Genomic DNA, 19,272 nt, shown 5'->3' with positions numbered 1-19,272 from the left:
AATTATCCTTCGGCCCTCCCACCCACCCTGATGTTATTGAAATAGGACATGCACACTTTAACAAACCAATGATTTCAGTGACAGGGCCTACCAAACTACTGTGGCTGAAATGATTGGTTTGTTTGGGCCCCTACACAAAAAAAGCTATTCATCTCTCCCTGTACAAACTAAACTGGCTCTACTAAGGCAAGATGTCGTCCTCATCCTCATCCTCTGATTCCTGGCCCGCTTCAGTGTGTACTTCCTCATCCTCACACATTATCAATTCGTCCCCGCTGGACTCCACAACCACAGGTCCCTCTGTATTATCTGGAGGGCAGTGCTGTACTTGATTGAGGAATTGATAATTCATTTTTATGAACATCATTTTTTCAACGTTCTGAGGAAGCAACCTCCTTCGCCGCTCACTGACCAGGTTCCCCGCTGCACTAAAAACTCTTTCCGAGTACACACTGGAGGGGGGACAACTCAGGTAAAATAGAGCCAATTTGTACAGGGGCTTCCAAACTGCCTTTTTTTCCTGCCAGTAACAATATGGACTGTCTGACATGTCTATTTGGATGGTGTCAGCAAAATAATCCTCCACCATTTTTTCAATTCATCATCATCATCATCACCATTTATTTATTCAATTGTGACAGCATCCAATGCAGCGACAGTAGACATGTCTGCAATGGTTGACAGGTCCTTCAGTCCGGACCAGATGTTCTCAGCATCCCTGCCAGTGGGTCTTTTAGGAAGACTGAGCTTTTCCCTCGCAGCCACAGGTGTGGAAGAAAGTGAAGGTGGAGCTGTTGGCATGTCACGGTCCTCTTCAGAGGACAATCTCCTGACCAGCACGTCTTTGCACCGCTGTAGACTTGTGTCCTCCGGAAACAGAGACACAACATACGCTTTAAACCGAGGATCGAGCACGGTGGTCAGAATGTATTCCTCTGACTTACAAAGAGTGACCACCCTCGGATCCTGGCAAAGCGTACGAAGGGCTTCATCCACAAGAGCTACATGCTTTGTGGAATCGCAATGGTTTACCAGCTCCTCCCTCACTTTCTCCAGCTGCTTCTGCAACAGCCTGATCAGGGGAATCACCTGACTCAAGCTAGCAGTGTCGGAACTGACTTCTCGTGTGGCAAGTTCAAATGGCTGCAGAACCTTGCACAACACGGAAATCAGTCTCCAGTGCGCTTGACTCAGGCGCATCCCCACTCCTTTTCCTATATCGTAGGTGGCTGTGTAGGCTTGAATGGCCTTTTGCTGCTCCTCCATCCTCTGCAGCATATAGATGGTGGAGTTCCAGCGCGTCACAACCTCTTGTTTGAGGTGATGGCAGGGCAGGTTCAGACTTTTTTGATGTTGTTCGAGTCTGCGGTAGGCACTGGCAGAATGCCTAAAGTGTCCAGCAATTTTGCGGCCACTGCAAGCATCTCCTGCACACCCCTGTCACTCTTCAGGTAATGCTGCACCACCAAATTAACGGTGTGGGCAAAACATGGGACATGCTGGAAATTGCCCATATGTAATGCCCGCACAATGTTACTGGCGTTGTCTGACACCACAAATCCCCAGGAGAGTCTAAGTGGGGTAAGCCATTGTGAGATGATTTCCCTCAGTTTCTCTAAGAGGTTGTCAGCGTTGTGCCTCTTATTAAAACCTGTGATACACAATGTTGCCTGCCTTGGCACGAGCAGCCGTTGTGGAGATGCTGCTACTGATGCAGCTGCTGCTGTTGCTGCGGAAGGCGATGCATCTATCTAGTGGGCTGTCACAGTCATATAGTCCTTCGTTTGCCCTGAACCACTTGTCCACATGTCCGTGGTTAAGTGGACAGTGGGTACAACCGCATTTTTCAGAGCACTGAGGACACTTGTTCGTACTTCTCTGTACATCTTTGGTATCGCCTGCCTAGTGAAGTGGAATCTCATCTGGATTTGGTACCGGGGACACAATACCTCCATCAACCGTCTAAATCCCACTCCACTGATGACGGACACCGGACGCACGTCTAACACCAACATTGCTGTTATTGACGCAGTTATGCGCTTTGCCATAGGATGACTAGGTTCGTACTTGGTGCTCATGGCAAACGACTGTTGGACGGTCAATTGTTTGGTGAAAGACGTAGCGGTCTTACGACTTCCCCTCCAGGAAGATGGCCGACTACCAGCAACAACAGCAGCAGTGGCAGTAGTAGGCGTACCGCTGCAGGATTCCTCTGATGAATCCCGGATTGAAGAGGACTTAGTCTGGCTGGTGACATGGCCTGCAGGACTATATCTGATGGAGACCGTGGAGGAAGTTGACTAGGATGGTGTTGGTGGTGTGTATCCAACAGGACCAAGGGATTTAGGTGTCCCTGGACTGCTGATGGTCCTAGCCCCAGTTCCTGAACTAATCACTGAACTATGAAGGTTATTCAGGTGACGTATAAGGGAGGATGTCCCTAGGTGCCCAAGATCCTTACCCCTGCTTATTTGAGCTTTACATAAGCTACATATGGCCATACATTTGTTATCCGGATTGGGATAAAAATAACTCCAGACCGAAGAGGTGCATTTCTTGGTCTTCTGACCAGGCATGACGATGGGCTTTTTCATCCCATGGACATCAACTTTTTCCCCCCCTGGTGCCTCATTTAAAATAACCACATCAGCATCCTCCTCGTCAAGTTCCTCCACAACGCCAGCTACATCAATAGCCTCCTTGACATCTTGATTATCCAAATCTAGATCTACACTGTGGGTGATCCTTCCAGCATATGCAGAGGGTGTGCTGCAAATGGTGGATGGAGTCACCTCTTCCCGTACAATGATGGGAAGGTCAGGCTTCGCAACCACCAACACCCTTGGACTCGCCTTGGGGATTTGTGATGTCATCTGTTTAGAAGGCAAAGTTGTTTGCTGTGTTGTTGCTGACAGCATAACTCTTTTAAATTTTTTGGAGGGAGGGGGAGGAGGAGGGCTTAGATCCTTGGGTGAAGCTGAACCACTAGTCCTGAACACGGGCCAGGGCCTAAACCATTCCTTGCCACTCCATGTCGTAAATGGCATATTGGCAAGTTTACATTTCTCCTCAGATGTTTTCAATTTTCTTTTTTGGCTAATTTTAGTGAACTTTTTGTTTTTGGATTTTACATGCCCTCTAGGAGATTGGGCATTGCCCTTGCCAGACGACGTTGATGGCATTTCATCGTCTATGTCATGACTAGTGGCAGCAGCTTCAGCATTAGGAGGAAGTGGGTCTTGATCTTTCCCTACTTTATCCTCCAAATTTTTGTACTCCATTATATGCAGCACAAGAGAGCGTACCCCTAAACCACACACACTCGCCAAAGCCTTTACAAATTATCTGTGGCACAGGAGAGTACCACTGGACTGGAGTTATACAGCAGTACCTAGTATTTTTTAAATACATTTTTTATATTTTTTTACAATTATTTTTGTATAATTTTTTTATACTTTTTTTATATATTTTTTTTATTATTTTTTTATAATTTTTCTATAATTTTTTATTTATTTTTTAATAACTTTTTGATAACTTTGAAATAACAATGCCCTTAGCAGAACAGAGCACAGGACACAGGCAGCACCACTGGACTCAGCAGGACAGAGCACAGGACACAGCACCACTAGACTCAGCAGTACAGAGCACAGGACACAGCACCACTGGACTCAGCAGGACAGAGCACTGGACAAAGCAGCAAAGCTACACTAATACTTAAAACTAGGACAGGAGCTCCCTAACTGCAACCTCTCTCACGAGTGATCACAGCCAGAGTGAAGATGGCGGCCGCTAGCGCTGAATTTATGACATCCGAGTCTCGCGAGATCCGACGCGAGACTTGGATGTCATAGCCTCGGTTTGGCTCTGTTTGGCGCCCGGAAGTTCCCGAACAGTGCTGGGATCCCGTCGGATCCGCAGTGTTCGGGTGGGCTCAGATTTCGGAAATCCGAGCCCACTCATCTCTATCAGATACTGATATATATTATGAACATCTGCATTAAACAACAAAATTTACCTCAGACTAGTGACATTTCTTGCAGTGAAGTACAGAGGAGAGATGGCTCACTGCAGGGCTGGGCCTGTGTAATAGGACGAGACAAGGAGGCAGTGTGTACAAGCCTAACTTCTTTAAGTCATATTCTCCGGGATAAAGACAGACTACAAATTGTGCTTATTAGAAAAGTGAGGGATACTACAGAGTGTCACTTTTAAAAGAGATTTATGTTTGACAAAGCTAAGGAAAACTGACGCCAGCAACTTTATTCTGGAGCTTTTTCCACCATAGTCAACTGTTTCTGGGATAGAGAAGTGGAGAGACATTTGCTTGCCATTAATTTCCTCATAAGACCAATTAACTGCATTCTATTGCTAAATATGCCTATATTGACATGTTAAGTTAGTGGATGTGTTGAGTTTAGAGTGTACTATTGCTAGACATTATTACAGTTGGAGAATAATTGCAAGTAGGCATTTAAACTAGAGGTACCTCTTTGCAAAGGTAAAAAAGGTTAAGTTATTGCATTGTAGTTGTTTTAAAGGGATACTTTTAAAATATAGTTTATATAAGAGATATTCTATTTTGGTATATATAAAGTCTAACTAGACATAAAAATCCTTTGAGAGCATGCGTCCAATCAATAAAAGTGCTGGTGTGGCCAGGGCCGGATTAACCCAAGGTCTAACTGGGCTATAGCCCAGGGGCCTCGGGCATCCAGGGGGCCCTTCAAACTCCTCAGCAGCATTATTGATCGGTCGGGGGCGGGGGCGCCCCCGGCCCGATCGATGCTGCTGAGTACTGTCAGTGCAGTCCTCCGTCTCGGCGCGCTGTAGTCTGCTTACTGAGGAGATCTCGCGAGAGTTCATGAACTCTCGCGAGATCTCCTCAGTAAGGAGCTTACAGCGCGCCGGGACGGAGGACTGCACTGACAGGTAAGTGCTTGGGGGGGTCCTCGCGGGGGGTGGGGGGCGGCGGACGGCTCACATTGGGGGCCTCGCGGGGAATGGAGGGCCCCTTAGCCCAGGGGCCTCCATTCCCTTAATCCGGCCCTGGGTGTGGCTTTCAAAGACCAATTTGCCTATTGCTGTCTCTTTCTGTGTGTGCCTTTGGTTTTGTTAGTAGGGAGCGGAGGGTTCCTTGGCCTGCCTCTGGTGTTGCTTGTCAAGAACACTACCCAACGAAGAGCCTACTGCACTCTGACCAAGGTGGAGGCACTGCGCCAACTGAGAATAGAAGTAAAGGAAACACCACAGGTCACAATACACTTTACATAGACACCCAGTTGATCTACGGGAAAATGGGGTTACATAATAATTACTATGTATTTAAAAAGCATGTTTAAATACATACAGCATTATAACTCTTTTTTTTGTACCTGAGACATGAGAGTATCACATGCGGAGGCCATGCCTACACCAACTGATATGCCAGTTACATTAATAACCTGTGAAGAAAAACATACACATGTCAGATGAGGAAACATTTTAGGCCATAGTATGTGGGTGCTTTGAACCTTGCAATTTTCAATCCAGAAACCGAGATGCTATTAATGTAAATTGCCCACCGAGTTAGATAATACTTAATACATTATTCCCCTGGCAAAGAAGTATGTTTTCAGGGCACTTAGCTGACAAACTGCTGTATACTGGATAGAAAACTATAGTGGTCAATAGCACCCATGTGCTACAGCCCTTAATTCAAACCTAAGTTCAAAGCAAAAATGCTTTATTTAATAATCATGTGTACACAAAGTGCAGCTTTTGAATTACAACAAATATATCTCTGAATATAGGGGACACACATATTCTACTTTTTTTTAAAAACAAATTATTTTTGCAATATGAACATTACAACCAACTATTGAAGTCAAATAATTGGATGAAGTAAATCAAATTGATTAATATTGTTTTAGCGTGCGATTGCACCGCCACGTGTTATGACGCAATCGCACGGATAAATAATGCACACATACACTTACACTGACACATTCACTTGTAAAGAGTTCACCTTAAAAATAGTTCCAACACACAGTCGTTTATAATCAAATGTAACAGATTTTATAGTTAAATATAATAATGTTAAAAGCACTTTATTGAGATCTAAGGTTCAGCATACAGGAAACATATCATGTTTGGTATCATTCTAATCCCCTATTTATCCTCAAACGTCCGTTTCTATCGGCTAAGAGATCGCACCTTGCGTATGGGAGTTATGGAGTATAGGGAAATAATGATCAGAATGGTATTGAGTGTGTAATGTAAATAGACCAGTTTGAACAAGCTTTCGGCGGGAAGATTAGTATGCAGCTGTTGGAGAGCTGACCCTTGGAGGACATAGTTTGAACTGACCTATGAACTGCATTATACTGGACCGTCCTGAAGCCTGAACTTATGGAAACATGCCAAATCATCTCTATTGTTTTTAATTTAACACCAGCTGTATCTAGGCAGGGGCTCTGGGACCAACAGACAGTCTTTTTGACCACAGACTTCAGGATTGAATGACTGTATGCTGGATCCAGGGCCCCTGCGTATGTATCGGCTGTACTTATTTTATTGAATTGTATCCTGCTACTTTTTGCTATTAAATCTGATTGTGAGTTGGAACCACACAAATCGCAGTGGACAATGATTATTGGTAGGCGATGAAATAACTTTAATGCAACAATGGAAGTTCTTATACAAATTGGTACTGTAAAATAGATATAGTGGGTGACCAGGAATTTTTAAGAGTACAGAGAAGAGAAGAGGGAAACAAGAAAAGAGAGAGAGAGAAGAGAGATAGGAAAGGGAAAGGAGAGAGAGAGGAAAGAGAGAGGAGAGAGAAAGAAGTGGCGTGGCGTGGCTTGGTTGAAGTTGCGAAGAGTTAGAAAAGAAGATTGAGACAGGAGAGGACTGAGAACAATACAAGATCAGGCGAAGGGAGAGTGTGCTTGCAAAAGGAGAGCCATGGGTCCCAAACCTTGATGAAATATTTTGAGGCATTGCGTAGGATACTAATTATATATTCTATGTGCTGTGTCTGCCAAAGTTTATTAATTATGGTCTGAAAGGATGGGGGATTCTGCTGCCTCCACTTGGCTGCAATTTGTGGCTGCCGAGAGAATGCGTCTAATCAACTTATTCCAATGTCAGGTCGTCGTGGGGGCTCCCAATGGTAGGAGAATAAATTTAGAATCCAGGGGCATATCAACCTAGAGAATTGATTGAATTACTTGTTTCACATCAGTCCAAAAACGATTTAACTATGGAAACATCCACCAAATATGGAGGAAAGTACACTCGAGGTAGCACCCTCACCAACAACAATAATTAGGGAGGATTCTATGGAGTCGAGAGGGCACATAGTACAGTGGAACAACAAATTATAGATATTCTCTATTATTTTGACACAGATAGAACTAGAGGTAACATTTCATGGATCTCAGACCACTCTTCATCTAAGAAAGTTTAACTAAGGTGTCTTTCCCAGGCCAGTTTGTGTGGGTACCAGAGACCAGAAGGGATGGAGCAAGTTCATAGTATAAAGTAGAGATTAAAATTTTCGTGAAGGTATGACGCAAACAGAGAGCTTCGAGAGTGGTGGGAAGGTGGGAAGAGAGACGTGATTTGATTGTGCTGTGGAAATGGCAAATTTGCATATATTGGTAAAAATATTTTGAGGGGATGTGTAGATGGGATTGGATGTCTGCAAATTGGGGAAATGTTGCAGTAGAAGTGAGGTTGTTGAGGTGTCTGACTCCCCACGTACTGGGGTTGTGTCCTAGGGAGAAATCAAGGGGGTTAAATAATGGTATTACTTGAGTGGAGTGAGGAGAGAGACTGTATTTTTGAGAAAACAAGTCCCAAACCACTAAAGAGTGTGAAATGACTGGGTGAAGAAGAGAGTGTTTTGGGTGATGAGCCTTTGTGAGCCAGAGGAGAGTAGATGGTGAGATCAGTCCCAGAACTTCAGCATCAATACGGATCCAGACTATGGATGATTCATACCGACACCACAGAACACATTGAGCGAGTTGGGCGGAGAGGTAGTAGTGCCGGAGGTCAGGGATGCCCAACCATTCTCCCCGAAAGAACCTTTGGAGGACCTTGAGTCGAAATCAGTGGCGGTTATAAGACCAGAAAACATAGGGGGGGGGGACACGAATGTGTAGGGTATGAAAAAGATAGAGAAATATGGGGAGAATATTCATCTTGATAGCATTAATATGACTGATCCAAGAGATGTAAAGTTGTGACCAAGCGACAAGGTCTTGTTTTATTTGGGTAAGGATGCTTGTAAAAGGTGATAGTGATATTTTGTAATAAATACCCAAAGGTATTTGATTTTTTGGAGTCGCCAGTGGAAAGGGAATACGCGCTCAAGCTGCAGCTTGTCTGGTGTGGAAACGTAAAATTCCAGAAGCTCAATCTTGTCCAGCTTTGTTGTAATAATGCTGTTGGAGTTTCTGCATGGTGGTTGATTGCCCTATGGGAGAGGAGGGTGTTAAATTGGCCCTTTAATGAGTCAAGCTGAGAAAGTAGGATCAGGTTGAGCTGGACCTGGTGTTGGCCGAGGAACGAGGCAACTTTGTGTTCTAAGGCTAACACTTCCTCCGTAGCCTTTCTCTGGAAAGTAGCAGCCAAATTAATCAGGTGTCCCCGATTGTGGCTTTGTGAACCTCTCGAAAGATACCCGAAATTACATCAGGAGTAAAGTTTTCAAGAAAATAATTGGAGATCGATTTTTTAAAGTGCCACCTACCGCATGCATTGTGGAGGGTGCTTAAAAAGATCAAGGAGGAAGAAAGATCATCAAAGAGAGTGGAGTTATGCCTGCTTGAGTCACGTAGGAGGTAAGGGAGTGGGAGACATGTAACATGACTGTGCTTGAATATACCTGGAGGGGGGTCAGAAAAGTGGGTGTAGTCCCTAGCGTTCGATTTACAAAGCCGCCAGGTGTTGTAGAGACGGTGGAGCGCAATGTAGCAAGAGAGGTGGATTACGGGAAAGGAGGAGTTCCCCTCAGGGAGGAGGGGGCAGGAGACTTGCCCAGGACAGGATCAAGGACAACATTGAAGTCTCCTCCAACGATCACGAGACTCCGCACAAACTGCTCAATGCATTTGAAAAGCCTGGAAGAAAGGGCTTTTGTTTCTGATTTGGTGCATAAACTGATACCAGGGTGACAGGAGCAGAGCAGAGGGTGCCCCCCCCCCCCCCACAAGCAGGAAATGGCCCTCAGAGTCTGCGTAAGTAGAGAAGTGTATAAAGGGACTTTATTGTAGATCAAAATAGCCACGCCCCACTTCCTACAATCCGCAGAGACAAAGCCGGTCTGAGAAAACTACTTACCTTGGAATTGGGAGTAGGCTCCAGTAAGATGTGTTTCTTGCAGGAAAACAATGTCAGTTATTCTCTCCTGTAGGCTCCAAGCAGCATCATGTGCTTACATGGGGTGTTGAAGCCGTTGATGCTAATGAAGATAATTTTTAAAGCCATGGCTATGAACGGGATACAGCTCTTGTATAAATGACCAGGGACTGGGGAAGTAAACATGGAGTCCATCTTTGAAACTTCTAGTAAGAATACACAACTGAAAAAGGAAGGAAGCCACAAGAAAAAGAGAGGAAAGGAAGGAAATGAGACGGCCCAATTGGACAAAAACCCAAGAGTGATAGGAACCTAGACGGGGTTCGAAGACATAGTGGAGAAACTATACATAAGTAGTAGAACAATGTCAAATGGTACATGGGGGGTGGTCCTGAAGCTAAGGAAGCAGTAGACCAAGACCAGGGGACCCACGGCAGATAACAATAGGCATAAATAACAACAGATATAAGCAACTGGTGAACAGTATACGAAAAACAATCCCCTATTAATGATATTAAATTGAACTGTAGGGTAGGGGAAGTGGGAAGAGGGGGAAGGAGGGAAAGGGATTATTCATAGTCACTCATAGCAAATTACCAGGAGGGTTAAATGGAAATGGCAGAACACTATAATGTCACAACGATTAGAACTATACAGCTAATCGAAAAGAATAGAGGACTTAAATTGTGACGGATCAGAGGAACTTGCAATCAGGTTCGATGTGCCCGGAGCATCATCCTATAAAGAGGTCCGCCTGTAAAATCAATATCGAGAAAGAACAGACACCAAAAAATGAGAAAAATCAACAGAAGTCATATCAGGGTAGAGTAGCATCTTGAGTTCGCAATGAGAAATATGGCTTTTAGAGGTTAAGACTATGAGGCTGACGTCACGAGAAGAATGTCCAGCTTGGCAGGTCCTGACCTTGATTTAGCGTTTTAATGAAATGAGAGGTGTTGGCCAAAAAAAACCCTGTAGTTGGAACGGAAAGCCCAAGCGGTAACGGATATTGTGCTGTTGGAGTATCCTAGTAACAGGCTGCAAGTCGTTTTTGAATCGTAGAAGGTGCAAGGTCCTTAAATAGTTGGATGTCCATGTCACGGAAGGAAAGAACAGACTTGTCTCTAGTAGCTGTTTGAATGCGGTCTATAGTATGATAATAGTGCAAACGGATTGGTCCGATGGGCTCTGTGAGCCCAATCCAGAAGGCAGTCTGCATCAGAAAGTTCCGGAAGGATGTGGAGAAAGTCCTTGACAAAAAGATCCTTCTTGATACTTCTTCAGCAACATTTGTAATGCGAATGTTGTTGCAGCAAGAACGATTTTCGGAGTTCTCCTGTTTTTCTTTTAGGGCCTTCATCGTGCAGGCGAGAGAGTTCCTTGTCAAGTACATACTGTGAGCGGCAAAGGTTTGTCTGTTTTTGTTTTCGGGGCATCTGTTCTAGTGCCTAGCGAGTTTATTTCGGATTTGAAATCATTAGCCGCCTTAGAAAGTTCTTAGTGGAATCTGAGGGTCAAGTGCATGTTCTGCGGTCAGTGAGGTGCCTGACACTTCAGAGCAATCCAACCGTGGAGGAGAGGCTTTGGATTTGGAGCTGAAGAAGTTGGCTGAGGCCCCTGTAAGGTTTTTCTTTGTATTATTGGACATTGTGAGGTCAACAAAAAAACAAACAGTCAGTGAGCTTGGAGGAGCGGAGAGGATTAGAGATGGTAAGGATGAAGTAAGGAGGGAGGTGAGAGGTCGTACACCAGTCTCAGCTTGTATGAGAGGGTTCCTCCTGGGTCCAAGCAATATGAGGGAGGTAATATATTCAGTGCAGTATTAGTGACCCTCTTGAAATAGTGAAACAGTCAATGTAATCTGAGAAACACCCACAAGATGGCTGTGATGCTATTAAAAAGATGTCTGTGCACTACAGGAAGAAAGGGAAAAACATCCTATTCTTTGTCACTTTAAGTGCCCCTTAGGTCCCTGTGATTATAATCGGCAGGAGATGAGATCTCTGGGTGCCGCGGAGGCTGGATGGTTTATGCTGTGCCACTTTCTCCCGCAGGCAATGCAGATTGCCAGGTAGAGATGGAATTCACCTATGTCACTGCTGAAGGACATCTCTATGGGAGTGCTCATCTCAGTAAATCAACGTAAAGTTGCTGGACCCACAGGGAGAGACAGCCTCTGACAGCCTCTGTTGGAAATGGCGGCGTCATGTGGTGTCTGCCAGCAGAGAAGGAGAGCCACGATGGCAGAGTGTCGCAGCTGTAGCCTGCAATGTCCAAGTTCCAAAAAGCAGAGAGCCAAGTTTGGCGGCTATGGAGCAAAGGAAGCCAGGCACATGTCCAATAAGTCCAGGAGGAGGACGGATGGCAGCAGAAAATGATGACCCACGAACCAGGAATGGGCTGGAAAGAGGCTCAGCTGCAGGGCACTGTTGGGGGACGATATGTGCTTGCAACTGTCGGGTTTGACTGCTGTCACACTCTCAGCTGAGTCCTGAAGATATTAACCTCAATCTATGATAGGTATGAAGCAGAAGGACGCTCAAAAAGGTGCAGAAAGCCTGTAGGTTAGACAGAATTCCCTTCTCATGCTGCTTGTCAGTGTCTCTTAAAGAGTAGAGGTTGATGTTAGGTTCCAGCTGCAGGAGTCCAGTTACAATTCAACTGTAATATGTTCAGTACCTGCAGTTTGCCTTAGTAACCACTAGAGAGCAGTGTGCTCAGTCATTGGAGAGATGTAGATCTCCACTGGGCTCCTCAGCACAGGACCTGTGCTGTGGAGCCCGGGCAGATTGCAGTGACCAGGTAGGTGAGACAGCTGCCTCAGTAATTGTATTATAGTTGTCTGAAATATGGCATCCGGAGAGGGCCGGGGAGAGCCGAATCACTGCTTTGTGACTCGCTTTGGGTGGTATATATGGCACCGGAGATCAACGTCAATGGTGAGGGTGCTAGGATACAGGACTCAGACACATGGGACTGATCCAATGGAAGTAGAAGAGCCCCAAGAGGCAGCCAGAACGTAGTGCCCGTACACCTGAGCGAATTACCTATTAAATGAGAAGGGCCAAATTCTAGTAAAAAGCACACTGGGACACGGAGCTGAGGAGAAATACGTGTCCCAACTCTAAGGCTGGGTACACACTACAGAAAATTTCTCCTGATGTTACAATGTTAAAATCTGTTACGATTTTAACGACTGGAAAAAAAAGTCCCGATCAGCATGCCGACTCATGTGTACTCACTATACACGTTTTACAAGATGTATCTTCAGATCTGTGCTCTTCATCTGTCATAACCATAGCCTGAAAAGATTGTGACTCTGCACACTCCATAGAGATCTATGGACACTGCCAGTGGTGAGTGCAAACACACTGCAGAATTAGAACGACATTGTTCCATCGTTGAACGAGATTTTAATTTGGTTTAAAAATCAAATTGTCACGGTTTGGTATTCTGGACTCTGGTTACGTTCAATAGGTGTTGTAGGAACGGATCCTCGGGGAGTGAGAGTAAGGTAACACACTAGCAAGTGGTAGCAGTACCCGAGGGTAAATAGATGACAGATGCAGGATAAAAGTACAATCAGCGGTTTAATAATGACTAGATGAATTAACAGGAAAGTCTTGATATATATATATATATATATATATATATATATATATATACATGACACTAGAAGCAAAGTACAAGGTGGACGGAGCCACCGGCAATATCATATGCAATGTGAACAATCAGCATGTAATTAGATATGGCATAGAATGAACAGTCCAGCAATAAGGTGGAAAGAATAAGGCAGCAGGTATAGGGTATCACAATAGAGCAGCACACATCAGAGGAAAGAGTAACATTCCAGGTAGCAATATAATCACAATAGATGCAGCAGGAATCCGGTACCATACAATGCCTTAATACTTTCATCCATACATGAACAGTTCAGCCAGAGAAGAGAACAACAAGCAGTTTGATGATACGAACTCTAGTACCACTGAGCCACCGAGACAAATGTGGAGTAGATGATCTTGAGTGGTGCAATCCGTGGAGGGGTAACACAGTAGAGTTAGATGTAACTTGAGCGGCCTGTGCAGTAGCAGCACAACAAAGATAAGTGTAGCTTAAGCAATCCAGCCCGTGGAACAGCAACACAGCGGAGACAGGTGCCGTTTGAGCAGTATAGCCCGTGGAACAGCAACACAGCGGAGACAGGTGCAGCTTGAGCAGTATGGCCTTTGAAACAGCAACACAGCAGAGGCACTGACGATCCAGGTGAGAGCACACAGAATAGGTAGGAACCCAATCAGACAGGCAGGGCCGGACTGGGACTAAAAATCAGCCCTGGCATTTAAAGCACACAGGCCCACCTCTGTTGATGAGCAGGAAAAAAATGTGTGCTGCAGCGCAGTGGCGGTGCCGCTAAGGGCGTATCTACATTATGTTGGGGGCATGGTCAAAATGCGTTGATACATACATTATAATAAAACATTACATTTATCAGACCCTCCCCATCCACATTACGCCACCCCCCCAGATACATTATGACACCCCCAGCCCACTGTACTTATCTATGCTTCTGATGCTGCTGACATTCCTGTAGAGTGAGCAGGGAAGCTCTTAGTCTCACGAGATTAATAAATCTCATGAGACTTAGAGTTCCTCGGCTTGCTCTGCAGGCTGTGTCCTGGGCGGAACTGGGAGCACAGATTCCTCCTGCTGACCAGAACTGGATTAAGGCTCTGGAGGCCCGGGCACTTAAGTCATGGGGGCTCCTATAATGTAATTTGGCTATAAGACAAATTTTTGACAAATACACAGGCAATACTGTGTGCACTACTGTTAGGTGCACGCAGTTCTGCCTTAACAAGCAGTACAGTGTGAAGCAGGACATATCTCCCAACTGTCAGACCAAATCCTGACTAAGTGGGACAGTCACTTACCAAATTCAAAACAGTTGGCAGACTGTCCTGGTCTCTCCTACCTGTCTTGTCATGGTCACCACTTGTGACTGCTGGTGTCTTTCGATCAGTTGCTGCTCGTCTGGATCCTGGAATGTTGGATGCCCTATTTGGAGAAAAAAATGAGTACATGAAATTTAGCCCTGGTGTTAAATCAATATAGCATCCGCGTTTTAAAATTAGGCCTCACTGCAGCCACTCATTAAAATACTAGTATTCACATTTGATAAATACATTTATTTCCCTCCAACTAGCCCTGACATTAAATAGCATTCCCATTTAATAAATAAAAATATTTTCCTCTCTCCAAACAACCCCAGCAAGAAATTAAATAGCATTTAAGTTTAATAAATATATCCATTTCCCACAACCACCCCAGGCATTAAATAACTCATAATCACATTTAATAAATAGACCTCATTTTCCACACACAGCCCCACATTCAATTAATAGCTCCCAAACCACCCCAGAATTAAATTAAAAATTCAATCACCCCATCTTAAATTGATAGGCCCCACTATTAAATTGCCCCTCCATCCCCCACAAATTGAATAGCACCCAATAATTAGCCCCTACCTGCAATTCTCCATTAGATTAACCAGCCTACCTCCCACATTATATTAAGACCCCCCCATCCACACATTATAGTCATACACCGCCCCCCCCCACACATTATAGTCGTACGCCGGCCCCCCCCCCACACACACACACACACATTATGGTCATACACTGACCCCCCCACACACATACATTATGGTCATACACCGGCCCCCACACACACACACACATTATGGTCATACGCCGCCCCCCACACACACACATTATGGTCATACGCCGGCCCCCACACACATACAATAGTCATACCCTGTCACACACAAAACATACTATAGTTACACTGTCACACACATACACTCTATAATCATACCCTGTCACACACACATACTATAGATACCCTGGCACCCACATACTTTACATACCCTGGCACCCACATACTTTACATACCCTGGCACCCACATATTTTACATACCCTGGCACCCACATACTTTAGATACTCTGGCACCCACATACTTTACATACCCTGGCACCCACATACTTTACATACCCTGGCACCCACATACTTTAGATACCCTGGCACCCACATACTTTACATACCCTGGCACCCACATACTTTAGATACTCTGGCACCCACATACTTTAGATACCCTGGCTCCCACATTCTTTACATACCCTGGCACATAAACTACCCCCTCCCTCCCTCCTTACCTTGTGTGCTCCGCGGCGCGCTGTGCAGTCTCTCCTATCACATGGGACGGCACCTATCACGTGGTGCGCGTCCCATGTGACATCGCCAGATCTATTCATAGAAGAGGAGGGGAGAAGAGGACGCGCGGCCACCAGGAAGTAAGTGTAGAGCCAGCCCCATTTCTCAGCGCACCGACTGTCATGGAGGAATTCCGGCATGACAGTCGGTGCGCTGAGCAGTGGGGCCGGCTAGCTAGCAACTGGCCTATCTGGCCATCGACCCTTCTGGCATTTGCCAGAAGTGCCAGATGGCCAGTCCGGCCCTGCAAACAGGTAACTTGATCAACAGGCCCAGAGGAAAGGGAGGAAATGCCTTTTGAAGTTTGGAGCCAAAACAGGAACCAATAGGAATCTTAATTAGAAGTAGACAGGTAATCAGCCTGCACATGCGCAGATCAGAACTTAGAGGTTTGAAGTCTGTTAATGAGACACATGAGAGTGTCTCAGTCTTTGTCTATGGAAGCCGAATGAGCAGCGTGTGACACAAATGAAATGATATGATGTGCTTTGGAACAATAATCATTCATTCTTGTACTAATGTGATATCGGGCCAAATGGTCATTAATCGTGTGATTGGCCAGATGGTTGGCTGAAAACCTTGTAGTGTGTACCCAGTCTAAATCTGTCTACACATTTTAAATTTGTTTCCTCCTTCCATGAAGCACAGCATGGTTTTTCTACTTGTACCTGCCGAGGTGAGCTTTTACCATACAAGTCAGGAGGAGCAAAGACAGCATAATTGCACCACTGCAGATATTGGGGGACTTGCCAGATTAAGTGGTACACTGAACTTTACTGAATCCAGTTATATTCTGGATTAATGCTGAACTATGGAAGTTTTGGGTAGCTTTTAAATACATACAAATATTTTTCAATCTTTTTTGATGCAAAGTTCAATTTAGTTACAATACTGAAAATACTTACAGCTACAGCAAGTGTTATTGAATCCAGCTCAATTTTGCCTAAATGCCCGCAGAATATGGCACTCACAATAAACAAAAGATATATCATAAGCTGAGATAGGCACTAAAATATAATCAAAACAGAAAATGCAAGTTAATATATTAGCTTCTTGAGATGAATCAACATTTTTGTTCTCATCATACGTACATTATACAATAGCTAATATGCTGCTAAATGGATGTCAAGGGTGAGTTTTTATCTGCTACAAATGCTAGAGACATGGGTTGGTCCTATCCTTTTGGCGATGTGACCACATGAGTTTCCAATTTAGTCACATACATCACACATCGTACACACCAGATGATAGCATTTGCTGCAAAAGCAGGGTGTCTGACACATGTAAAGTCGAAAACCACTAGACATCCTCTCTCTACTGGGGTCATGCCTGTATAGGAGACTTTTTCACTATGTGTTACCCATTGTAAAAATGTATATTGTTGATATGGTAATAATAGTGTTATACATTGTCATAAATGGTCTCAGATGAGGGGGCTGTAGCTGTATTTCTTCCACCTCCTGTCTCTACAGAAAGTCCTGAACAGCTGGTGGCAAGTTCCAGCTGAAAAAAATTGCGTGGGGTTAATACTGGAAGTGTAACTTTATCATCCTGGCATTGCCCCTTAATTAAACTGAATATGTCACCATTGTCTCAGGTTGTGGCCAGCTAGGTAGCCCGGAGTCAAACCAGCAGGTGGCCAGGGTTATATTGATATGAGCAGAGCATCCCTGTAACACCCCTTTTTGAGAGAAAGACATTCTCATAGGGTCCCACTAAGTAAGGCTACCCCTGATCCAGCCACTGTAGCGTGGGAAAACTACAGGCAATAGTGAGACCCAGGAAAGGTTGTTGTTTTTGCTTTCATTCTAGCAACTAGACTGAGCATCCTGCTGTTACATCTGCAGTTCAGAGGAACTCCATGGGTCTTGTTACTTGGTGGGCCTGCTAGAGCAGGGAGACCTATGGCTTGACCCCTACCACGCTGGTCAAGGAGAAAATATCAGGCCAAGTGTCCGAGATCAGCAAGTCAGGATACCCAGGTGACTGTAACTCCTTAAGTTCTTAAGTTAGGGAGGTAATAGACAGATAATGTGGTAAACTTGCCTGGCATATATTTACAGTCTGTCTATAATATTCTAGTGATTGTTTTTTACTAGACTAAATGAACTGTTTTTACTTTTCTAACTGCATTTGCCCGAGTGTCTATAAAACCCTAGAAGGGGTATACTTCCCTGGTTTAATAAAGCACCACTGGATGGCCACACTGGATGGCCAGCAAACGCAAAGTGGGTATAATTGGGTCAGATAAACTTCACAGCAGTCATCTGCGAACTGAATTTCCAGGCATGCCAGGGTGACCTGATCCATCCTATTGGATCATACTTGGTGACGTCACTTTGGTGTCAATATCGCTACATAAAACTTCAGGAAAACTATTTGAACAAATGAATTCTAGATTTTTTTATTGAACAATTTGTACAAACACGCCAATTTAAGTATAAGCGATTTGAGAAATCATTTAATTATAATCCTTCCATTTTTCCTCATACTTCGCAAGACAAATGTTTTTAAGTAATGTACAATCAAACTTAACACATTTTAAAACAATGTTTTGCCTTAGAGTGCATCACTTTAGATTGTTTGTGTTCTATACATGAAGCAAGAATACTAAATTCTCTGCAACTATGGGCACATTGCAAATAAAAACTGCTGCCTGTAGCAAGTTAAGGGTATGAGCAGCAACGGGCAGATTCTGATCTCATACCCAGCCCTGTCAGTTCTAGGTGCAAGGACATGCACGGCTAAAAAGTGCCAGGTTTAGATAGGAAGGGTTAGCATTTGAATATACAACTATAATAAATATGTTATTAGTTTATTTAAACCATAAGGTCAAGTATCTCTATAGTTTTATTGTACTGATTAGAACAAATACTTTAAAATGAAGTTCTACAACAATTTGCTAGGGGGAGTTAAAGAATTAATGGTCTAACTGAACTCTGAAGCTTAGAAAATATATTTTTCTAGCTTAGCATTACTTTCCACCAACAAACCCACTAATGCCAGTGGATATGTAGTTTTTAATGTAGATATCCCTAAGGAAATCTACATCCATGTATTTCTACTTTCATGGTTCAGTTTGTTTGTCACTACTAAAGGGTGTCAAGGGCTCTGAAGGAAATATACTGGGCATGGCCAGATGTATTTTTTGATTGACAGGGCTTTCAGCCAACCCAGAGACTGGAATTCTACACAGGTGCTGTCTTACAGGGAATGTATACATACACTATATGGACAAAAGTATTTGGCCACAACTGTTAATTATTGAATTGAGGTGTTTCAATGAGACCCGTTGCAAGAGGTGTATAAAATCAGGTGCCTAACCATGCAGTCTCCGTTTGCAAACATTTGTGATACAAAATGGGTCACTCTGAAGAGCTCAGTGACTTCAAGTGTGGTACTGTGATAGGATGCCACCTTTGCAAAAGAAAATTCGTGAAATTTCATCCCTGCTGGATATTTTACGGTCAACTGTAAGTGATATTATTAGAAAGTGGAAGCGTTTAGGAACAACAGCAACTCAGCCATGAAGTGGAAGACCATGTAAAATCACAGAGCGGGGTCAGCAACTGCTAAGGTGCATGGTGCGTAAAAGTCACCAACGATCTGTTGATTCCATAGCCGAAGAGTTCCGAACTTTCACTGGCATTAATG

General features: G+C 44.2%; 1 protein-coding gene across 1 annotated transcript in view; it reads right to left on the bottom strand.

Annotated features, from left to right (window-relative positions):
* LOC142139874 (multidrug and toxin extrusion protein 2-like) overlaps positions 1 to 16,625 on the bottom strand; it is a 79,571-nt gene extending 62,946 nt beyond the window's left edge. Inside the window, exons 1-2 of the mRNA XM_075197733.1 lie at positions 16,524 to 16,625; positions 5,373 to 5,441 (exon numbers count right to left, since the gene is read on the bottom strand). Of these exons, the coding sequence (XP_075053834.1) occupies positions 5,373 to 5,441; positions 16,524 to 16,610 (156 nt within the window). The 5' untranslated portion in view covers positions 16,611 to 16,625. The remainder of the gene's footprint in view (positions 1 to 5,372; positions 5,442 to 16,523) is intronic.
* Positions 16,626 to 19,272: the final 2,647 nt, after the last annotated feature.

Source organism: Mixophyes fleayi, chromosome 2 (genome assembly GCF_038048845.1).
Source record: "Mixophyes fleayi isolate aMixFle1 chromosome 2, aMixFle1.hap1, whole genome shotgun sequence".
Taxonomy (NCBI): Eukaryota; Metazoa; Chordata; class Amphibia; order Anura; family Limnodynastidae; genus Mixophyes; species Mixophyes fleayi.
The sequence above is the reverse complement of the archived record's forward strand: the minus strand, read 5'-3'. Positions and strand labels throughout refer to the sequence as shown.